At 40.1% G+C, this 22710-nt stretch overlaps 1 protein-coding gene across 1 annotated transcript in view; it reads right to left on the reverse strand.

Annotated features, from left to right (window-relative positions):
* Positions 1–3544: 3544 nt before the first annotated feature.
* The window catches only part of EPAS1 (endothelial PAS domain protein 1), a 76938-nt gene continuing 57772 nt past the window's right edge, over positions 3545–22710 (reverse strand). The window contains exons 7-16 of the mRNA XM_064708953.1: positions 18131–18237; positions 13343–13490; positions 12393–12601; positions 11882–12069; positions 10908–11018; positions 8736–9220; positions 7560–7683; positions 7353–7470; positions 6610–6792; positions 3545–5899 (exon numbers count right to left, since the gene is read on the reverse strand). Of these exons, the coding sequence (XP_064565023.1) occupies positions 5748–5899; positions 6610–6792; positions 7353–7470; positions 7560–7683; positions 8736–9220; positions 10908–11018; positions 11882–12069; positions 12393–12601; positions 13343–13490; positions 18131–18237 (1825 nt within the window). The 3' untranslated portion in view covers positions 3545–5747. The remainder of the gene's footprint in view (positions 5900–6609; positions 6793–7352; positions 7471–7559; positions 7684–8735; positions 9221–10907; positions 11019–11881; positions 12070–12392; positions 12602–13342; positions 13491–18130; positions 18238–22710) is intronic.

Raw genomic sequence — 22710 nt, forward strand, 5'->3', positions numbered from 1 at the left:
ACATGAGCTCAGCCCAAGAGCCAGAGAGGCTGAGGTTTGGGTGAAAATGGCTGTGAGTCTGTCTGACCATTGTATCCAACAGGCAGCCAAGGCAAGGGCAGGATGAGAAAGAACCCACACTGCAAGTTCCAAAATCCTTGCTGAAAACTGCTGTCTGCAATGAGGGCTGTGAGAGATGGGACAGGTTTGTCAGGAGAGGAAGGTGAGCTGGGCAAGGGAAGGCAGCATGAGGCAGAAATCAGAATGCTGAAACCATGGACCTGAGCATGGACTGGGGGCTGGTGGAAGGAACACATGGAGGTTAGAGGAAAGGACAGGAGCCAAGACTAAGCAATTGTCTGCAGGTGCTTGCTGCAGCTAAGAAACACATTCAGCTGTTGAGAGACTAGAGGATATTTGATGTTTGATGGATGAACAAGCCATCAAGGTGGTGGTGCTGTGCTGCTGTGTTTTATCTAGGAGCTTTGGTCCTGGAACTATGCACTGGAGGGGGAAACCAATAAGCTTGGAGGAGGCAATGCTTGAGGTATTTTCTTCTGGTTTGCTTTTGCCAGTGCTGTGGGGAGACAGCTTCGGTCCCTAGAGCTAGTGCCAGTCCTTCAAAGATCAACAGCCAGATCCCAAATATTAAAATATGCCTGCAACAAAGTCACTCTGGTTTCTGGTGCTGGTGCCTTTGAAGATCTAGCTTACTGGTTTTGTTATTAATTCCAAGGCCTAAACACAGACTTTTCAAGTGAGGAGTCTGGGGGAGTTGGGTTTTTTGAGATGCAACACAAGTGAAGTTAAGATGCAGGAATTTCCACATCAGATATACCCAAGGTGTGACACAGCTGCTGCTGCCTGCAGCATGTCAATGCTGGTGTTGGCTGGCTTGCAGGTAGTCCTTGTAAGCCAGGCTCAGGAATTCGCTGCTGCTCCCTAATGAGACATCCTAACCACATTCCTAACCGGGAGGCATGACTGAAGAGAATTAAGTAACTAAATTCCTTGATTACAGGAATTTAGGACTTCTTCAAGGAAAATGTTCCATGTGAGACCTGTGGCATATCACAGGCTTCCAAAACTTCCGGCTGGCTTTCAGTCAAATAACAGCAAAATGTGGCTAAGGTGTTTCTCACTTAAAAAAAAAAATTGTGTATTCAAATACATTTTTAATGCAAACACCCAAAACTGGGCTATGTCCCAATTACTGGAGCCTTCTGATGGTGCTTTTGTTGTGCCAGTTAATGAAGGAAATATCAATGAACTGAGCCTGGAGCAAAAAGAATCCACCCTGCCTTCCCTGCGGGCAACAGTGGGCTCAGATGCAGTCCCTGGAAACCAAAAGGCAGCCTTTGTGCTGTGTGTTGGTTTGTGCTAAGGGAGCAGGACAGGGATGTGTGACAGACTTTTTCCTAATAAAATATTGCTAAGGACTTGATTTTTTTCTTAGAAATTATTTCTTCCTCCCTTGGGAAGCCTATAATTAGGAGTTGGAGGGGAAATTAAAAATAGGCTGTTTATTTAGATGTAGAAGAATGTTTCCTGTTCTCCACTGTAGCTCTTTAAAAAAAATAAAGTGTATATATACACACACATAGGTATGTGGCATGTCTGTGAATAACTTTATAAAGCTCCTCAGGTGGAAGTAACAGATGAAACCTTTACCACCTAGAACCAGAGCATTTGTGTGTTAGTTTTCTGTGTGCTCTGCCTGCTGCTCCAAGTGAGTGTGATGAATCACGTAGTGTCTGCAGATTTCAGTATGGCTTAGGAGCCTGTGTCTCCAGTGAAAGGACAATTGGACTTTGTTATCCAAGTTCTCTGGGCTTTCTTGTATTTTTATTAGTAATCACATGGTGAGAATTTCCTATTGTATTTTGTTATAAGTATTTCCTTGATAAATATCATGAATGTTACCTGAGTGAATTCTGTGTTCCAGGAAAAATGATGGCTTGATCATTTTAAAAGGATGATAGACTTGATAATCAGCCAGAGGCTGAGACCAGCCCAAGTCATGAGAGCTTGGCAAAACAGGCCAATTTTTCAGTAGAATGTAATGAGTGTTGAACAACATCATTGGGATCAGTGCTGTGCTGTTAGAGATACAAAGTCTGATGCCAAGAAATGGTGCTTTTAGGCAGTGAAAGATGATGTACGCTGAATTTTAAGCACTTCTGCTGGCCTACTGGGGAGAAAAGAAAATTAGGAAGCTGCCATAAATCCCTGTTCAGCAGAAGAAAACTCAGCTATTAATTCATAGGTTGCATCGTGTTTCTGACCAGGGTGGTTTGGGTCTTTGGGGTATATAAATTGTACTGTCAGAGTTTAGCTGCCCAGAATGTTCATATGTGTAAGGAAAACCCACTAAAACTCACTAACATGAGAAGTGTTTAGCTGGGGGAAGTGTTTAGAGGGGGAAAGAAAATAGGCAGCTCAAGGTACTACAAATATATTCCTTCAGTTATTTGAACGTGGGGATGGTGACTGCAGGACCCTCTTAAGCATGAGTGTGTAAGCAATCAGCTGTTTGGACACCCCAAAAAATAATGCCTGACAGCACTAATTTATATTAACAGTTAGCTATTGCACTCTTCAAAAGATAGAAGTTGATCTCAACAGGTTAATCTCTATTTCAGAGATTGTTTTTTGGTTTTTTCAATTAATTTTCCTGTTACTTTTTTCAATACTCAGTTGGATTAGGATCTGAGTTACTCCTAGGGACACTTAGACAAAGACTGACTGGCTACTTTAAAAGGGAGAGTTCTGTATAGTTAATGTTAATTGCAACAGATTTAGAGGCAAGGATTTAGTTTCTACTCCTACAGAGTGTCCTGTCTGAGAAAGGAGGTAACAATAGCCCACTTTTGCAGCCTCTTCACAAGAATTGCTGCTGCTTGAGCAGCACACTGGCTGTGTAGGCACAGCGTGTTTCAAATTATCAGTTATCATAAGGATCAAGCATTAACAGCTTCCATACAGCACTGAAGTTTAGATGCATGTTTGGAAATTTATTTTTTAATGTGTCTGTCCTCCTACTATGTGTTTTGCACAGGCAAAACTGGCATTTTCTATATGGAAAAGGACTGACCTGTTTAACAGCAGCATTGGGATTAATGACTACTGTCAGGGTGAAGCAGAGGCTTGGAAGGATTTGATGGGGAAAGCCCATAAGTCAGGGGTTTGCCAAGACTGCTAGAATATGATGGCTTCTGTTTCTCCACCAAAACTCAGGTTGGGAACTGTGGAAATTCAGCCTCTGAACTGTGACTTGGTGGAGTTAATTTTCCCTCTCTTTTTTTTTTTTTTTTTTTTGGTAAGTATAGCATTACAAAAGGCACCCTCAGTTCCTCAGTTTTGAAATAGAAGCAGCAGTCTGTGCCACAGGACAAGTTCCAGAAGGGCAGTGGTCTGGTTCCAGGGCATTGCTTCTTCATTTGAGGGAAGCCAGGTAAACTCTACAAAGCAGCTGATAGTATGGACCTTTGGCAGGCTCCTTCCCAGCTCTCAAACATGGGTAACATTTGATTGTTCTCTCAGTCTTCAAAGATCAATGCAAACCTTTATTTTCTATAAATAATTTAATAAATACTTTTGTTTTACAATGATACAACAAATAACAAATTCATAGCAAATGAGTCACAAAGAATTTAGGATCAGTATACTTTAATAAGGTATCAGTGTCAAAATACATTTCCTTATCAAGTTAAAGTTCCCATACAGTTATAATATTGTCAATAAGAATTCAGCAATATAGATTATGAAATAATTATGATAAAAAGTATGATTAATATTAAGACATAGAATATTTTTTCAGAGTGTTTTAGTAAACTGTTAGGGTATAACATTTTTAATGCTGAAACTACACAAATAAGGAACAGAAGAGCAGTATTCAAGTGTCTTTAATCCTTGAAGCCTTAAGTCTGTGCCACTGCAAATTTGTCAAATGTGGATGGCCAATTTTCATCAGAGGTTGATGCTTACAATAAATTTTTTCACACAGTAATTACTTCACTTTATGAGTAGATTATTTTTGGTAATAAACTCTTGAAAGATTGCCTACAATAGGAAGTATATTTTTTTTTTACATCATGTACCCATAACAAAAGCTTTTCTAAGGATGTGTGGTTAAGACTTGCTTAGCACAGCGAACTCTGAAGTGCTCTATGAACCCAAGGCTCTCTCTATGCAAGTGTCAGTGCATGAAATAAAGCAATTTTATACACCAGGCTTCAGCAGACTCAGAAGTCTCAAAAATATATATTTTTTCTAAGTTTCTGGGCCAGATTTTTACCTTTTGTACTTTGCCACTGTTTCATTTTCTTCAGTGAATCTACAGTGATTTATACCAGTGGAGGAAACAAGATAGATCCCAAAACAGATCTAAGTTTTTATGTATTTTTAAGTCAGAACTGCTCACCTGCCTTTTATTGTATTATTTTTTTGTTGTTTAGAAATGCTGTAATTTAAATTTTCAAAACCCTTTGAAAGCATTCAAAGCTCTATTTTTCAAATATGTGCATGACAATTAATGATAGGTGAAAAGGAGCTCTGAAAATGTCTGGATGCCTTTTAATGACTTTCTAGCTACTGAAAAATGTAAGGCAAGTAAAAATGAGGGACCTCCCAGGTGGATATTCATCTCACTATGCAATCCCTAATTCTTTTTGTCTAATTACAACCGAGCCAGCCTAATACTCTGGAAAATACTATTTTGAGATTTTTTGATTCAATACTGCAATTATATTGCTAGCTGGCATATAAAATGGAAAAGGGTAACATTAATCAGAGGTGTTAGTACTGGCCACTGCTCTGATTCCTGAAATATCAGCAACAGCATAACAAATACTACAAGTTCCTAGCAGAAACAGCTCTTAAAGTAGTTGTGTCATAGATATAGCAAAAGTACCAAGAGATGATTAACAACTGACCCAGAGAGAGATAATAATTAAAAAAAAAAAGTCTGTTTTGTGTAAAAAATAAAGGCAACAACAAAGAACAAAACAAGAAACCTCAACACAAATGAAAACACAGGCCTAAATCCTCCACTGGGACAAATCTGTAGGATTCCCTTGGCTGTAGAGCTAAACCAGGTTAAGGCAGCTGAGAACGTGGCTTGCTTCTGAGGAAAAAAGCTTAAAACGTGCAACTTTCACAGATACCCACAAACATTGCATTTCACCATTCACATTTCTTTCAACAAAGTGTATAAAAATGAAGGAAAGGGATGGGAGGCAGAAGGCTGGGATTTTTCCTTAGTATGCTTTTCCAAAAGTTATTAAAGTTACAATAAAATAAATGCTGGAAAACAGAAAGACTCGAAGGATTTTAATTTGGCAGATCAACAAAAAACTGTGGTTGGAGATCAAATTTGTTTCATCCATCTTTGGCAATAAAAATATATCTTTGCAGTACTGCAGCCAAAGTATCACATGATGAGGCATTTATACCACAGCTTTTTATTAGCATGAAATTTGAAAAAAAAAAATTCAGACTATAAATTACAGGTAATGAGATAAGGGGAGGGTAATCAAACTCTCTAAACACCACTTTAATTGCAATAGAGAAAATACAGTAGATGTATTTCTTTAATATGAATAATAAAGTGAGTAACTTCAAAAGGCCACTATTTGGTAATGTGGACAGGTTCAATATCTAAGTAAAATCCTGTAAAAGTGTACTGGTATTAGAAATTGTCTACCTGCAGAAATACATTTGAACCAGAAGCTGTTTGAGCAGCGCGGCCGCGGCGCCGGCGGGCTCGCTCAGGTGGCCTGGTCCAGCGCCCGTAGCAGCTCGCTGCCCTGCAGCAGCGTGGAACTGCCCAGCACAGGCACGTTCACCTCACAGTCGTATCTCGTCAGCTCAGGCAGCAGGTAGGGCTCAAAGGAGGGCCCCAGCAGGCGGCTGGTCAGACCTGGAACACAGCAGCGAAGGTGCTGAGACTAGAAAGAGCACTTGTTTCCTCCCACCTCTTCTGTTTACAGCAGTTTCATTCTGTTTTTACGTCAATACGCCTCAAACCACCGGCAGTTCCAGTGTTAGAGCAAACCTGTGCTCTGCCCCTCCTTAAACTGCTGCAAGGGTGTCACACAAACAAGGGCAGTTTTTCACCTCCACCCCCAAACTGAGATTGTTCTGAGAAAAACTCCTTTGGTGCAGATGGGAAAAGTTGTACTAAAAGACATGGTTTCTGAATTGACACCACTCCTCTCATGTATTAAAAGGGACAGACACATGTCCCCTTGTATTGCTTATTCCAACATTTAGAAGGCACATGTTAAGAGTCTAACCTTCAAACCTCCATATCAATGCTGCAGCAAAGTTGTTTAGTACAATATAATAATCAATTCTATCACAAGACAAGAGTACGGATGGAGGATGAATGGTCCTCTAAGGTCAAAAGTTGTTAACTTTAACTGAAATGGAGGGTAAAAATATTTTTCTCATGTATTACAAATGTAAACATTACAGTTTCACACTAAACCACAAAACTGATTCTTTGTGCTGTATTTTGGTTTTTATCATCCTTCTCCTCCACATTTTTTTTTCTTTTTTCTTTTTCATGGAATCAGTATTGGAACAAAATACCAACATTTTCCAATCTCTGTGTTTGACAGCTCTTACCTGATGCTTTATGAGCTGGCTGGACACTGTAGTCCTGACAATGGGAACTGTAAAACAGAGGGGGAAACGCTCCTGCTTTCAAATTCTCACCCGGACTGTCACAGGTGAGTTGATGCTGCTGCTGCTGTTGCTGCAGTTGATTCATTGGTTGGCTCAGACCTCTCGAGTTACAGAAAAATTCATCTGTTATTTAAATAGTAGAGAAAAAGAAAAAGCTAAATGAAGCCAGGGCAATAATTATAGTAAATAATATTGATCCAAAGCAAAGTGAACATCAGTGTGGTGGTGTTACAGCATAGGCAAATCTGCATGTTATGACAAAGGAAATCTAGAAATAGCCCCAGCTCTAGCAGTAGTATTGCAGTCAAGATATGTTTGTGTAAGGAAACACAGTGTTGTAGAGAAGCAGTATCTGTTCTATCTCTAAGATGTGAGATATTCACATCTCAGATGAGGTGTGAGATATTCACACCTTGGATCAGCAGGAGGTAAACACAGCTCCATCAAGCTGTTTTCTGTTCCCTCCCAAGCAAGTGTGTGAACATCCGTGAAACCAACTAAACAGTATTTATCAAATGTACCTTTAGATTGTTCAGCACTAACTTGGTCTTTAATTTTAGCTTGGTGTAATATTTACAGAGCTTATTTACATTTCCTTTTGAAAGAGCTTTTTTCCCTATTCAACCTGTCTTAAAATGGTGTTTCAATATGTAACATTGCAAAACCACTTTCTTTTGTCTTACCAGTAAGAACACTTGTGCTGAGAGACTTCTTTTCTGTAACCAAGGAACAGTTTTCCCCCTTGAGAAATTTCATTCTCTTCCACATTAAGTGAGATGGGTTAATGACAGATGGATCTCCCTAGAATGAGAAGGGAAGCAAAACAAACAATTACACTGATGACCATGGTGAGTCCAAAGTTGTGAAGGGGATGCATTTCTTATGATTACCCCACTCAGTTGTTGCAAGGCTTGTTCTTCATAATCCAGTTGTCGCTTCAGTTTCAAACTGTTAGACAGAGCAAGTCTTGCTGGGTTTATATCTATGCCTCGTTGTCCAAAAGCATCCAGGGGCCTGTGGAGAGGACATCTTTGTGAGTGCACAGGAAGGCAAATCAAAATAATCTGGTTCACTTATACAGATTCTTCTTTCATTTAAAGACATCTAAAGTGTCTGAGACTTGCCAGTGGACAGATCTCAAACATCAAATGTTTTTATTTCCTGTTATTAGTCATCCCACCATCTTTAGAAACTTTTGACGTTTGGGATCAAAGACTTATGAAAGTTTAGCATAAACAGCCTCTAGGGATCTCCAGGCAGACAAAAAATGCTGTGGAAAAGAAAGTAATGTAATTCTTAAGAGCTGGATTTGAGAGCCATGCATGGTCCCTTGCTTTACATACTAAGTATGAACACACAAGACACTGGTATTTCTGCCAATAAGAAATCCCAAAAAGCAAACTGCACAGCTCCGTGTTTAAAAATGACCATTGCTATTTTATGTACCTCCTGAACATGTCAGTATGAGCAACACTGAAAAGTCAAGAGCTACAGAGAAACTTCTAGCTATGAGGCAACTTCTAGGACTGTGCCCTCTGATCTACATCTATCACATACTGTTCACATGTGTAAGAAAGCAAACAAAAAGGTTGTAGAAATAGAGCCTGCAATTTAAGTCTTGGCTGTAGTATTTACATATGCCAGCAATAATGTACTTTCGTTCCTCTCTCTTCCCCATTTTCTGTTGTGCGGAAAATATATGCAAGGTAAGAAAGTATGTGTGTGTCCGTCCCTGCTACTGCTGCACCAGTAAATCTTTTTGGTACTGTTCTTAAATAAAGTCAAGCATGCTTTGCAAAATTACTGGTGTAATTTTAACTGGACCAGCAGGAAATTCATTTGCCTATCCTTACAGGCAATGAAAAATTAGCCCACTTCTGCTTCCTCCAGACTCACTGCCACTGGAAGAGCACCACATTAATTTCCCCAGAGCTGCAGTCTGATGCCTATCACAACAAATTGTTTCAGCTGAATGGAGAAAAATTAATTTTCAAGATTACGACCTTTCTCATTTCCCAAAATATTTTTTTTGTAAATATACATAGTTATAATACAGAAACACATACCTTTTTTTGTATATGGGCACTCTCTGAGAAGTTATTGGTGGGCCCGAGGGGGAACTTGTTAGGGATCCTGAGTATTTATCCATGAGTCTCCATTTTGCAGGAACATATTCTAATGGGGGATCAGGTGGCCACTGGGTGTTTGATCTTCCTCCCATTGAAGACAGGGGAGTGCTGGCTTGGTCATGGTATGGTGGCAATGATGACCTATTCATATTGTTGAAGAACACCGATGACAGGGACCCATGACCAGAGTTAATTTTTTCATTTGATAGCTGTGGGCAGTACTTCTCTGGGAGGAACTGATTCTGTGAAGTAGGAGCGAGGGGTTGGAAGATGGTACTCATGCTACTTAGATGCTGCTGGGTATTTTGTGCACTTTCACAGAGAGGACTTTCTTCTTGGCAGATGGGGCTGAGCTGGAAATCTTCTCCATCCATAGGAATGTAAGGAGCCAAGGTTTCAAGGTCCAGTTCATTAAAGTCAGTCTGTGGAAAGATGGAGTTCATAAAGAGACTATAAATTAGTAATAGTTGTGGCAGTTAGTGTGATATGGAATACTAATAGATGCAAAGCCGAAAAACCACTGTACGCCAAATTTACCTAATGAAACTGGCCAACTCCTCTTTAAAGATGTCTTATTTCTATGCTAGCATACATGTTCATTGTATTATCATCACCAGCAAAATTAAGACAACAAACTGAAGGAAAAAACCTCCCAGAGGAGCAATATTTGTTAAAGCAGCTTGCATGCAGCCTCCAGATCCTCCTGTGATCTGAAGTAGATGCTGTTTCACTAAGCTTTGAGTAACTTGTCTGCCAAGACTCTACAACATATGGCATGTAGTTCAACCTCAGGTTTTCTCATGTTAAAATAAAAAACACAACTTTCTCACAATTCAGCTACACTAAAAAAGGTGTCTAAAAATGCAAGGATTGAAAAAATTTAGCCAGGAGGACATTATCACACTTAAATCTGTATTCTTTTCTCCCTAGGAGGACTAGTCACACCCACATTCACTTCTCTTGGCATTTGACCAGAGCCGAACAGAGAGGATAATCAATGTTGGCTGCCCAGTCAGCTCATAACACCCCTGCAGCACTTTTATAATACTTGTTTTTCCCACCAAAAGCAGCTGATGTGGTGGGACACACCTGAGCAAGCAGATACTGAATCTGACAATACTGAAGTTTGCACATGTGAAGTCTTGCAGTGAGTTTCATCCTACTCCACACTTCTCTCCTATCTTCTGCTCTTTCTCTTGCTTTCATTTCTATGTCCAGACTTAGATGAAATTTCTTCAGAACATGGATTACAGCCTACCTAAGCCTGCAAATTGTGTTAGCAAATTGAAGTACCTAATTTGGGCAGCAGCATCCCAAACTTCCTGTAGGATTAATAAATAGAGATGAGTGTGAGGTCTGTGCTACCAATCAGTGGTGCCTGTTCCTTTCTCTCGACTATAAAGCACAAGCTCTTCACAAAGCATTTCAATGAAGTATTTAAAGTTAAGCAAGCTGAATCAGGCCCACACCTTTTATTCACTAGCTCACTTGCCGTAATGTTGTAATAGTGGGTTCATTTATTTATTGGGGAAATTTCTACACTTACACCATTATTAGAATGCAGGAGATGGAGACTGTGTGTTACTTTATGTGTAAGTAATTTTCTGATCTCTCTGAAAACCTTCAAGAGTCAAAAGAAGAAGCATATATCTAAAATGAGTTTTCATTATTGTAGTTAAAGGAGGTGTGTGCTATGAGGGGACCCCTCTCTCCTTTGGGTGTTTTGCAAGAATTAGTTTATTTATATTTTGTCCTAGAAAGGATGTTTGCTCATTAGTCATTTGGCTGCATTTAAAAACAAATTGCTGCTTCTTATATTCCTTATCCTATCTACAGAAGCCTCCACATTTTGCAATCTCTGGTGATTAGCAGTGCCACCACAGTGACACTCCAAACCTCGTGTTTCAGAGAGTTAGGGACAGAGATTGACATGGCAGCTTTTGGAAGTGCACTGTTTTGTTAATGTGCATCAAAGATTTGGTGTGCATGTGCAAATGCAGTTTAAATGCTGTATCCCAATATCTGCATGCACAACACAAGTAGCAGCTGTACTGTCTACTACTAGTAGGAGACTGATCTTGGTGGCTTTTAGAAGAGAGAGTTCATTACCTGGGAGGTGCACTGACTTTTTGATTCTGTGTCCATGGCAAAAAGCTTTTCAATCACCTCGATCTTAAGATCTTCATCCACAGAACAGTAATAATCTCCTGGGCTGCTGGGCTGCATGGAAATAATAATTTGTTCTAAGCAGGAAGACAACCACAATGCTGGCTTAGCATCATGTCATTTATGCCATGCTGTTATTCAGTAACAGATCTTTCCTATGAAAAGTGAATGGGCAGATGGTGTATTTAGTGGGCTCAGAACCCAAAACTGTCCACTTCTATCAGAAGCTTTTCTGACACAAGATCGTCAGTGCAAAACATAGGCACCCATTACAGGCATCTAGCGGTCATCCTATTTTAAATGTTTTTTGGCAGCTCAGACCAGGAACAAGAAATGTACACCATTAAGTACTTTTGTCAAGAAAGAAGATGCTTAGCGATACCTCTGTGATTTCCTGAAGACTGGCTGCCCTCTGGTAAGAGTGGCTCCAGCTCCTGGGGGCAGTGCCACAGAAGCAGATTCATTTCTTCAGTGGGAAACTCCAAGGAGCTGCTGTCAAAAGCCTGACTTGGCTAAGCTTCCTAAAAGCTACAGCTTCTACTTAACAGAAGGAGGATGGCTCTGGGGCAATGATCCCAGTGGCCACAGAACTGTATACTGGCTTTTTATATAAGGCTAACTCCATGAAAGGTGGTAGCATGTTCTCCTACTAGTTGTTTTTTATGTTACAGTAATTACTAGAGGGACAGCTGGGCATCAATGAGGACTGCAGTGTGAAGCCAGGATATTGTTCCCATTTCATAGTTTTGCTATTAATTCTTAAGGCATGATGCAGTATAGGAAGAATAGAGATACTCTTGGTCTTGCTAATAAGAAGTGAGGCAGGACTGCCAACACAAAAATGTTGTCTATATATATTGATGGGATTTGGATACAAAACATATCATGCTTTTAATGTTTTTTTAAGCTCTTCTTACCGTGGAACAGCTACTGTTGCTGCTTGCACTTGGAGTACTGCTGCCAGGTGCAATCTGAGGCATTGTAAAGGATGGTATCGTCAGTGTTTCACCTTGAGTAGGGTGGCTTTTCACTTCCACTGGCCACGCTTTGTTTGGTGTCAAAACAGCACTGGTGAAGGCAGGGGCTTCCTCAAACTTCTGTGTTCCTGGATGGGGTTTTAACAATATTAATGAATACTTTTAGCTGGTGCAGTGTTATGATATAACTGCAGCTATTCATTAAAGTAAACACTGCTCCTAGTTGCCATGACAATAAGTTGGCATAGACTTAATGCACGTTATTTAGTCAGCAAGAAAGCCTGATCCTGTTCTCATTCACAGAAATTTTCCACTGGTGTGAGCATGTGGGCTCTTTTAGCCATTACTCACAATTTGTACACACAGCAAACAGACTTTGTCTATTAAGTTTCTAAATGCAGGCTCACATGTGGCTCTTTGTTGTACAAAAATAATTTATACAAATACTAACCAAAATCCAGGGAAATAATGGCATCACCAGGTGTTGGTGCCAGCTGAGCAAGTTCCTCTGGTTCTTCCTTCAGCTTAGTAAACAAGAAGTCACTCTTCTCTGTCGCAGGGATGCCGCTGTCATAGGCAGTGTTCATTGTCAGCAGGTGAGGCTTGAAGAGTGATTCTGTTTGGTCCATGGAGAACACAACATCGTTCTTCTCAATTTCACTAAGGAGAGAACAGCTTTCAGGCATTTTGTACCATAAAGATGAAAGATGTGGATAAAGTAGGCAGCACAAGCTGGGGCTATAGGAGCACTCTGGCCGCTCGGTTGCGTGCCAGGCTCTCGACAGGCGAGGCACAGTTCCAGCGTTGCTGAGCACCACCATTTCGGATGACGCAGAGAGTGTGGTCAGGACTTCTGTGGGAATACTCAGGGCTTTGTTGCTCTGCTTTTTAAAGGGATGTAGTTGAGGCTGTAATGACCCAGACTATCACTCAAGTAAGTATTTCCTATTTTGGCCCCAACTAGGAGCAAAAAATCTTGAGTTTTGCCAAATGAAGGCAAAACTTCTGATTGGTCCTGATTTTTAAGGCTGTAAACAGCTTCTCCTAGCAACATACGATAGAGTTACTACTTAGTTTTATCTCTTGGTCGCAGCATTAGAAAAACAAAACACATGAGCAGTTGTGTTGCACAATAAAATCTTCAGTGCAGACCGTACACTCTGCTGTACGAGCACAGCAGCCGCTCTGCAAAGCAGAAAGGCTGTGGCGTATTTCAACAGCGCGTATGGGAACAGGCACGCCACATTTTTCATCGATGTCTAACATCAGTAAACAAGACTGAACAAACATGACTAAACTGATTTTGGAACAACAACGCTGAATAAATAGACCCTTGAAAAGTTCCTCCAAACATTGCATTTCTGCAGCACGTGAATGCACACGTGTGTGCCCTGAACCCACCTGAGCACGTAGTTGACGCAGACGATGCACTGGGGCTGCAGGTTCCGGGTATTGTAAATCACTGTTCCCTGGGTCTCCAGCCATACATATCCCCCGTGCTTGGCCAGCATACGGTACTGGCCTGTCACCACTTGACCTTTTGTACACACTGAGAAAAGGGGGCAGAGATAGAAATAATGCATCATTACAGGAATACACAACGTGTAACACTTGTTTTAAATACACCCACTTCTGAGCTTTCATTACACAGATGTGCACTGAAGCATTTACGGACAAGGGATGTGCTTAACTTTGGGAAAATTCATCCATTTGAAACATGAAGGGGGCTGTTCATTTGAGGCTTCTGCTCAAGATTGAAAATTTGAATTCTGGCATTTGAGTTTTGAGATGGTCTGAATCTTCAGATCAGAATGTGGAATGAAACAAAATTAATATAATATCTCAACTCTCAAAATAATGCCTGCTGACTGCATGTTTCTTGAGTTGCCACTGTAGGAGTGTCTTGGCAATTGATCTGTAGAAAAGTGAATTTGTTGAGGGAACTATAGTTTCCTTATTTAGGTAATGAATAAATACAAAAATCAGGTGGTTTAAAAGCTATATTCAGTAAGATTTTTTTAAAAATTAAGACCTTATGGTAGTCTATCTTACTATCAGTCTTAAAAAGGTATCAAAAGAATAAGAATAAATAAGAATAGTAAAGAGAACTGCTTTGTCTAGAGAAAAAAAAAGCTGAACTACAGCATTTTTCCCTCTGGTTGAACTGTGCTGTTCCAAGCAAGAGCTTGGAATTAGCAGCCTAGAAGAAACCAAGATCCAAATGACCAAATCAAGTAATGTTCATTTAACTCTGTTTTTTTGAACTCTCCTGTGTTTCTCAAACTATAAACTGACAATAGTACAACTTGGGTTTAAAGCTTCTAAATGTTTGAAGGGTGAAATCTGTCGCCCTGCTATTCCCCAATATTTTGCAATATTTGCAGATAGCAAGTTTTCAGTGCGGAGATTTGGACTGCTGAGATGTAAGGTTTTATGATGTCCTGCCTGTTAGAAATTCAAAGCTGTCAGTGAAGGAAAAATGTCAATCAATGGCAAAAAAATCTGGGCTGGACTAGACAAGCAGTGCTTGCACTAATAAAAGCTTGTACTTGTAAGCAGACATACTCACACTGAGCAGCAGCAGAAGTGGGAACTGGCAGAACAAAACCTTTGACTACACATTGGCAACCTTTCCTTTTAAACAGCTTTTACATCCAAAAGAAGTATGCCATCAAACTAATGCCCTAGAAATAATGCAATTTGACTCGGGAGGACTGGAAAATTGATACTGTGGTCTTTTTACAGAAAAATTCCTAGTGAGCGTGGCCACTAAAAGAAGCTAGCTATTGTCAGCCTCTCCTACATTGCCACCAGACAAATGTACAACTCCAGGCCTGTGAAATACAACAACTGTTTTGCAGATAATTGTTGCTGTGTTTATCCTTCTGTTTCTGAAGTTTGTTTGTTTTCTTCCTAGGAGTATTTAATCATCCTTCATTTAATTTATTTAGACAAAGTAGAACATTACTTTTATTGATTAAATACTTCTGGTGGAACAAAATCAAAAGGCTTTCATTTCAAAGTGTTTTAGTGACTGGACTGTTCTGCTCTGCTTGTGAAACATAATTACACTGTTTCCTAATCATCAGCTCATCAATAAGAGTCACAGTGTAGGCGCCTGTTACATTACAAAGAAGCTTTTTACTGCTTTAATCTTTTTTATTATTATTATTCAAAGCATGTCATGTTCTGATATAATAAAGTACAGCAGAATCCCTCCAGGGGGTAATCTCATAAATTACTAATACACTTGTAACTGCTGACTTTGTTATCAATGCTACATTTAAGGTTCTGCCTTCAGAGTGAACTTCTCACTTCTCTCTTGATTTTTTTTACTTTTTAAAAAGTATACATTACCTGTATATATACATTACAGAACTAGTTACATGTCAATGAAATAGTCTCCAATTATATTCCTTATCTTTGTGTGGAGAGAGTGGGGGAAGGCAAGGACAAATTTAATAGAACACAAAACCATGATTCTCTTGCAAGGCTTGCTGAACTTCTGCTAACTGGTGGGCACTGTCAGAATTGATGACTGCATAATTGCAAGGAGATATACTCTACACATAGCAGACTTCTAATACAAGTTATTGTTTAATAAATACAAGTCTGCTGAACATGAATTTTGAGGTGGCTATTTCCAGGTACAAAAGGATGTGGCCAGGGAAAATGAGTAAGTTCTGTATAGCCACATGCTTGGAAGAGCAAGGTCTGTATAAGCTCTATACCTCTCAATGGCACACATAATGGAACCCAGGCATTTCCTATTTGAAGGGTTTATGTGTGTTTTGCAAAGTCACAGCTTGCTGTCACGTCTTTGTGGTTGTTCTTTGACTTGATGGTCCCCGAAGATGTGGGAATTATTTATCTTAGAAAAACTAAAGGGGTCAGATTTGCTGGTGATTTAAACTCATGGTTCTGTTGTGGGAAATCACATTTATCACAGCAATAGACTTTGGTCCAACAGTAAAAAGATAATCCATGCTGATCCTGTGCTATCATAAATCCTATAGAACAATTTGATCCTAAACACTTATAACCTGTACAGTGCCTTGAGGACTTTTGCTGGTCTAACACCACCTCTCCAAGAATTCCTCTTGCCCTCATTCTGCTTCTTGATCAGACCTTGTACCCTGCAGCAGGTTTGTAGGACATGGCCATTTTCAGCAGGCACAAATGGCACCTGGACACACACTCTGCACTATGGGAGGGTAACTGAATTGCTGGAGTGAGAAGCAACATCTGTTAATGCCTGGTCACAGTGGGTACTAGAAACTCTCCAGAAATCTTTACATGGACAAGTAACTCAGTGCTCCCATTTCATTAACTGGATGGGTTTGCTCACCCTCCCTTTCCCGTTACCAAATGGATTGCCAGCTCCCATTTTATTCCCTCCCAGCAGCGTCCCATTCTTAGAAATCCAGCTCAATGATTCAAAAGCACCAGTGTAGCACACCCCCATTTCACAGGATGAATTTCAATATCCCAGCACAGGATATGGATATTAACATCCTATCTATAATTTATTAATATTTTTATTTGTAAAAACACTAACATATTACCTAAGAAACAATTAAAAAAATTACATGCCCAGATAACTCACTGAGTATGGGCTGATCTATTTTTTTCTTTTAAGCAGCTTTGGAAACAGGATGATTCATATCAACACTGGTTTACAGCACACAACTTTCATCACTGCCAAACAGTTTTTCAAGAAACATTTCAGCTTAAAGCTGTCCTGAATCTTTGCCATTGGAGTTAACCCCTTAAGGTCAGACAACTATTCTTTGCCGCAATTTTTTTCTGGGAAGTACAGAAATACTTTCTGTAAGTCTGTTTGGTGGCCAATTCCCTACAGACGTGATCTAAGTCATGGGCTGTTTCCTGAGGACAGAGGCCTTCATCACAGCAACTCCAAGGTGTGTGGGGTTTGCTTTTTGATCTTCCAGTCTAGCTGCTTTGCTTTGTTTCTGCAGAGGTTTTAGTGATGTGCTGCTTAGAACTCTCCAATAAACTGGTTTGGGGGCCGTAACAGCCAAGGGTGGGAAATGTCATTTGTACATTAATGCAATACCTTGTCTCCAGCCAAAGCACTAACTCTTAAGGACAGAGACTGAAGATTTACATCCAATTATCTTAAGACAGTTGATGTGAAAGAGATGGAAATTGTGTGGCCTGCTGAAGAGAGGGATCTTGGATCTGATCTCTGCTCCCAGAATAATTCAGATACTTTACTTGAAGAATAGCTAAAACTGGCAGTTCCCATAGGCATAACAAGAAGCAGCTGTTTCTGGCAGTAGGTATTATTTGTATAATAATATCCCTTTAAGAAACCTTCTTGCACATCTACTCTGGATGGAGAAGATAGTTGTTGTTTGGTAGCAAAAGAGAGACATTCAAAAAACCACTGCAATAAGCTCTTCCAATTTCCCTTTTTGCTCTGTCTGCTGCGTCCAAGAGCACATGAGAAAGATAATCATAGAATGGCTTAGGATCTTTAAGGAACCTTAGAGATCATCTAGTTCCAGCCCCTGCCATGGGCAGGGACACCTTCACTAGACCAGGTTGCTCTGAGCCCCATCCAACCTGGCCTGGAGCTCTTCCAGGGATGGGGCAGCCACAGCCTCTCTGGGCAACCTGTTCCGGTGCCTCATCACCTTGCTACTAAAGACTTTATTCCTAATACCTCATGTAAACCCACTCTCTGTTGGTTTGGAGCCATTCCACCTTTCCTGTCACGACATGCTCTTGTAAACAGTCCCTCTCCATTTTTCCTGTAGGCTCCCTCCAGGTACTGGAAGGCCACATTTAGGTCAACCCAACCAATACCTTCTCTTTTCTTTTTGAACAATCCCAATTTTCTTGGCCACCAGGAAATGCCCTTCTCACCAGGTTAGAATTGCCTAACTCAGCTTTTCAAATTTTCAGCTGAACCTTGCACTGTACCTTAGAGAGACAGTGATTCTTCCCTCTAACATCCAAATTTAGTTTTAATTATAGCAGAACCCAGACCCTCTGGAAGGATCAGCAGCAGATTTCAGCTAGACAAGCACAGTTACCTGGTGTAAATACTGCTCTTGAGAGTATCTACACACAAGATGCACTTGTATTTTCAACTATGTATTGAGGGATCCACAATTTATGCTTGACATGCAAACAACAAAGAAAAATAAGAAAGTGACTTACAGTTCTGATGGCTCTTGGTCATACTTTCCGAGTCCAAGGCATGGTAGAACTCATACGCTGAACGACCCAACAGCTCCTCTGGATGATATCCAATCAACTCTGTTATTCTTGTGCAAGAAAAAAAAGCAAATATTTAAAATTCAGATCACTGTAGTCTTGTACTCACATGTGCAGGGCAGTATCAGCTCAAGTCTTCAAACTAACAGAATTAAAAAAGCAAAATGAGAAATTATAAGCTTCCAAACACAAGAGGAGTTATAGAGGACTTCGGATCACATTCTGAAATATCTCCATGTTCAGAATAAACTGCCTTGTCCTACTACTGGAACAAAAATTCCTAAGGATGTCAGTGTGTGCACTGCAAATTCTCCTATGCCTATTGCATGTTATCTCTAATAGAAGGTATCAACTTTAGTTACTGACAAAGTTTTCAATCTGCCCACTACATGCAGAAACTCCCAACAACCACCACTGAAAATCAAATACATGTGAGGGGGGTAGTGGTTGGTGCCACCAGGTTTAAAAGTACGTCTACACTTTAAGAAAATACACAAAAAGGTTTGGGCACTGCTTTTAACAAATAAAAATGCCAGGTGAGAAATTATGGGCAGTTAAAAGGAAAAAAAAAAAAAGTTCATCTACTTAGTCTTTTCTCAATCATTTGAAAACTCTGACATATGGATTAGGTTACTTGGGTGACTAAGTAACCACAAACTAAGTAGGATTTTACACAAAGAAAGCTATGATCTCCAAAACTAGAGCTTTTTTTCAGAATCTTTTTGAGGCAAGGCTGGATTTTTTACAAGTTCCTGAATCAATGAAAATAGGTCATCAAATTGTGCAGACGATTTTCTCTAATGAGGAGGTGGAAGAAAAATGCTTTATTTCAACTGGAAATACCATCACACACAGCTTTACAGGAAACACGGTAAGTTAAAAATAAAGTACATAAAAATTAATTCAAAAGCAAAGATTATCTTCTGGTTTACAAGACATTGACAGTCTTGGCTGCATCTTCCTACCTCTGAAATTCTTATAATAACCTGTAATACAGAGAACAGCAGCACACAAACTAAATGTGACACTTTCATAAACCTTTAAAATCTGGGAGGTTTGCAAGGAATGGTCACATCTTGGAGCACCTCACAGCTGTCAGTGGCAGAGCCCAGGTTTTATGTCCCGTTCTCAGAATGGCTTTATGTGCCACCACCACATTTGATTTGTGCTGTTGCTACTTTTAAGAGACATCCTCAGGTTTGTGTACTCCATGGAAGGACAGCTTTGGCCCAGTCCTCTAGACACAAGCATGTCTTTACAAGACAGACATGTAAATACTGTAAAACAAACAGAGCAAGAGCATGGCATTCATCTCCTGGATCCCCCTGCAGCAAGGAAGGCACATAAGATGGGACTATTTTGTGTATGGCTTGAACGCCAAGGTATTGAGTCAGCTTTTCCCTGCCTCCACCTCCACAGAACTCTACAGCTCATAGCCCCAGGACACCTTGGTTTTGTCACTCTGAAAACTATCTCTGTCCTGATTTCCATGGAACGAACCTGGGTTTATAATACTTCAGATGAGCTAAAGCTGTAGCTTGTATCAGGTTCCTCTCAAAAACTTACTCTTCTGTTTGTGTTTCCAGTTTTATTTACATTTAAAATTAGAGCAACAAAGGGGAAAGGTTTGAATCCAGGTTTCAAAGACTTTTCTTTACTCTCTTCACTGACAAGCTTCTGAGCTTTTAAATTGCATCGCACTCAAATCTAACCTTTTTTCTGAAACCACAATTGTTTTTTCTTTCCTATTGAAAAGTACTTCTCACATTGAATTGGTCATCAAAGCTGAATCATCATGAGAAAACAGCAAATACTGAAAGAGCCCTAATAAAATTAAGGCTCACAAAACACAGTTGCTGCTTGCCTTTACACAACCAGCTGGGACACATTGGTGTAAGTGGCCAGAGGCTTTTGCCAGGACCAATGTAAATACATGGTCTGTAATATCAGAAACTCTGGCTTTGGCTATAAAATGGCTCAATACCATAAAGCCATTCCAGTTAGTTTGGAGCTCACTGCAAGGGAAAGGATTTTAAAATTCAAGAAGTTGAGTATTTACTCTTAATGCAGTCACTGGGAGCTGAGAACCAAGTGGGGGTTGAGCAGGGAGAAGGAAAACAAAATGAAGATAATGAAGAAAAAACAGAAGCACCAGATACCCAGCAGCACCAGTGCAAATCCAAACCCACATTACAGCCTTCATGGAAGTCAGCAGTGGAACTGAGATAGCAAACAAAAAATACACATTACAGGAGGCTGAGGGACTCTACTCATATGGGAATGATAAACTCTATGCAAAATTCATGTATTCCAGTCCTATAATTCCCCTTCTCAAACTGCTCCTTGCTGTCCATAATGAGCACCCTCACTATAAAATGACTCTTCTTGTCATTCCATGGCACAGAATGACTTATGGTGCAATCCTGCTGTGACAATGTCAAATCTAATTAGATCTAATGTAATCTTGGATGGAAGTTAGCAAGTAGTGGCAGTATCTTTTTACTACAAGCAACTTCATATTACATAAAAAGATAAAAATAAGATATCAAAAAGTTACCCACAATCCCACATAAGTTCTAAACCCATGCCTGGTAACAGTGAAATACTAATGAAGAGTAATTGTTTTAAAATAGTTACTTCAAAAATAATAATAAGTGGCTAAACAGCCCCTATGCTCTCATTGAACTGCTCTGTTCATCTGTTAACACTATTCAGATTCATTCCACTTCTCTCTGAAGACTCCTCCAATTGACATGATTAAAAAAAAAATTGTAGAATGTTCCATTTTCCCACTCACAAAACTCCCCTAAAATTGGCTGGCAGTGTTTCATAAATATCTTTTTAAACACCACTGTTTTATAAAAAACACTCTCTCTCCAATAGTTATCTCTGTTAGTTTTGGGTGCATAAATTGGCAGTTCACACCCTCCTTTATTCCTCCCACAGTACTGCTGACCCTGAAAAGCTTAAAAGAAGTCTTGTAGGCTGCAGGCAGCGCAGGGCTGGAAATCAGGTTAGTGTGTTTCATGCCACATTATGCACCAAGGTTGAAGTGGGCAGCTATCCCTTTATCCATCACACCCATCCTGTGGCTCTCCCCAAGGTGCGTGTGGAAGAAGATGGGCAAAGCCAAGAGCCCGAGCAGCCCCTGGGCCAGGAGGCAGCGAGAGCTTTGGCACAGATCCTTGTAAACCTCACCTGAGCATTTCTTTGAGGTTTGCCAGGGAGGTGCATCCTCTAAACTTCGTGTACTCTCCCCAGGAACCTCTTAGCAACACAAAATGCCAAGGGAACACACAGAGGACTAAGTGCAAAGGAAAAGGCATCCCACAGAGCTATGGGAAGGAGCAGTACACAGCTAAGAAAATCGGGAAAATGTCTACATCCCATAATACCAAAGGATCATTTACACAATTGAGTTCAGGCACAAGACTTCCACTTTTGTTTAGACACCAGACAGAAAATTGCTCCTTGTGCAAGCTGTGGAATGACAAAATTAGAAAACAAACTGTATGGTGGTTTTGGATGGCATTCCTGTCATGGTAGGCTTTGTGTTTCCACTGCATCCGTAGAATGCTCATTAGTAAGACAATAATGATTTTTTGTTGAAGATGACAGGTGGGCTGTGAGGTTGTTTATTTTCCTGTTACCAACTTGTTTCTGAGAACACAAATACCTTTGGGGGAATCTTAAGTTTTTGCCAGACTGGCACTTCAGTTTTCTGAGCTAAACTTGTCATCCTGATGTACAGAGGTCAAAATCTCTGAAAACACAGTGAAGAGGTGGGCAATAGCCATCTGCAGTAGGAGATCTGTCCCAGCTGCCACTACTCAAGTGTGTTTTGAGCACTATTTCAGTTTCCCCTAAATATACAATATATATAAGTATCTCAATATTGAATTTTTGGGACATGGAATAAGGGCAAATATTGTGCTTAGGGTACACAATTAAGAAACAAATGATCTGACTTGTATTTCTAGGTTTGTACAGCTTTGCCCAATTTTATCTCTTTGAAACACGGCAAAGCAATCAAAACCCACTGCTTCAAGGCTGCATTTCCTACAAGATGAGCTAGTTCAAGTATTTTTGTTTTTCCTAAAATTGTGCTTTTCTGTCCCTTTATAGGAAGGAGCACAGAGGTTTTTATTGTACACCATTTCTTGAGTTAAAATAGTATGGTAAGAACCATCAGGCCTGAGAAGTCAAGCTCTGTGAAAGACTGTTCTAATGTTTACTGCTTATAAAAAATAGCTGGGTGTATATTCATTGGGCCCTGTGCAGACTGTGTGTGTGAGGGTGTGGATCTCTTAACAAAGTCTTTCTGTATTCAAACTTGTTACCAAGTTATTGAAGTTAAATTGGTCTTGAGAGGAACAAACAAAACAAAGTTATTCTTAAAGCAGAATGAGTTAAAAAAAAAAGAGGGAAAAAATAATAAAGCCCAACACAGACACTGTGCCTGGGGTAAAGCACTCTGTCAGCCTGCTAGAGCAGGCAGTGGGGCAGTCTTGCCAACTAACCAC

This window comes from Zonotrichia leucophrys, chromosome 3 (assembly GCF_028769735.1).
Source record: "Zonotrichia leucophrys gambelii isolate GWCS_2022_RI chromosome 3, RI_Zleu_2.0, whole genome shotgun sequence".
Lineage (NCBI taxonomy): Eukaryota > Metazoa > Chordata > Aves > Passeriformes > Passerellidae > Zonotrichia > Zonotrichia leucophrys.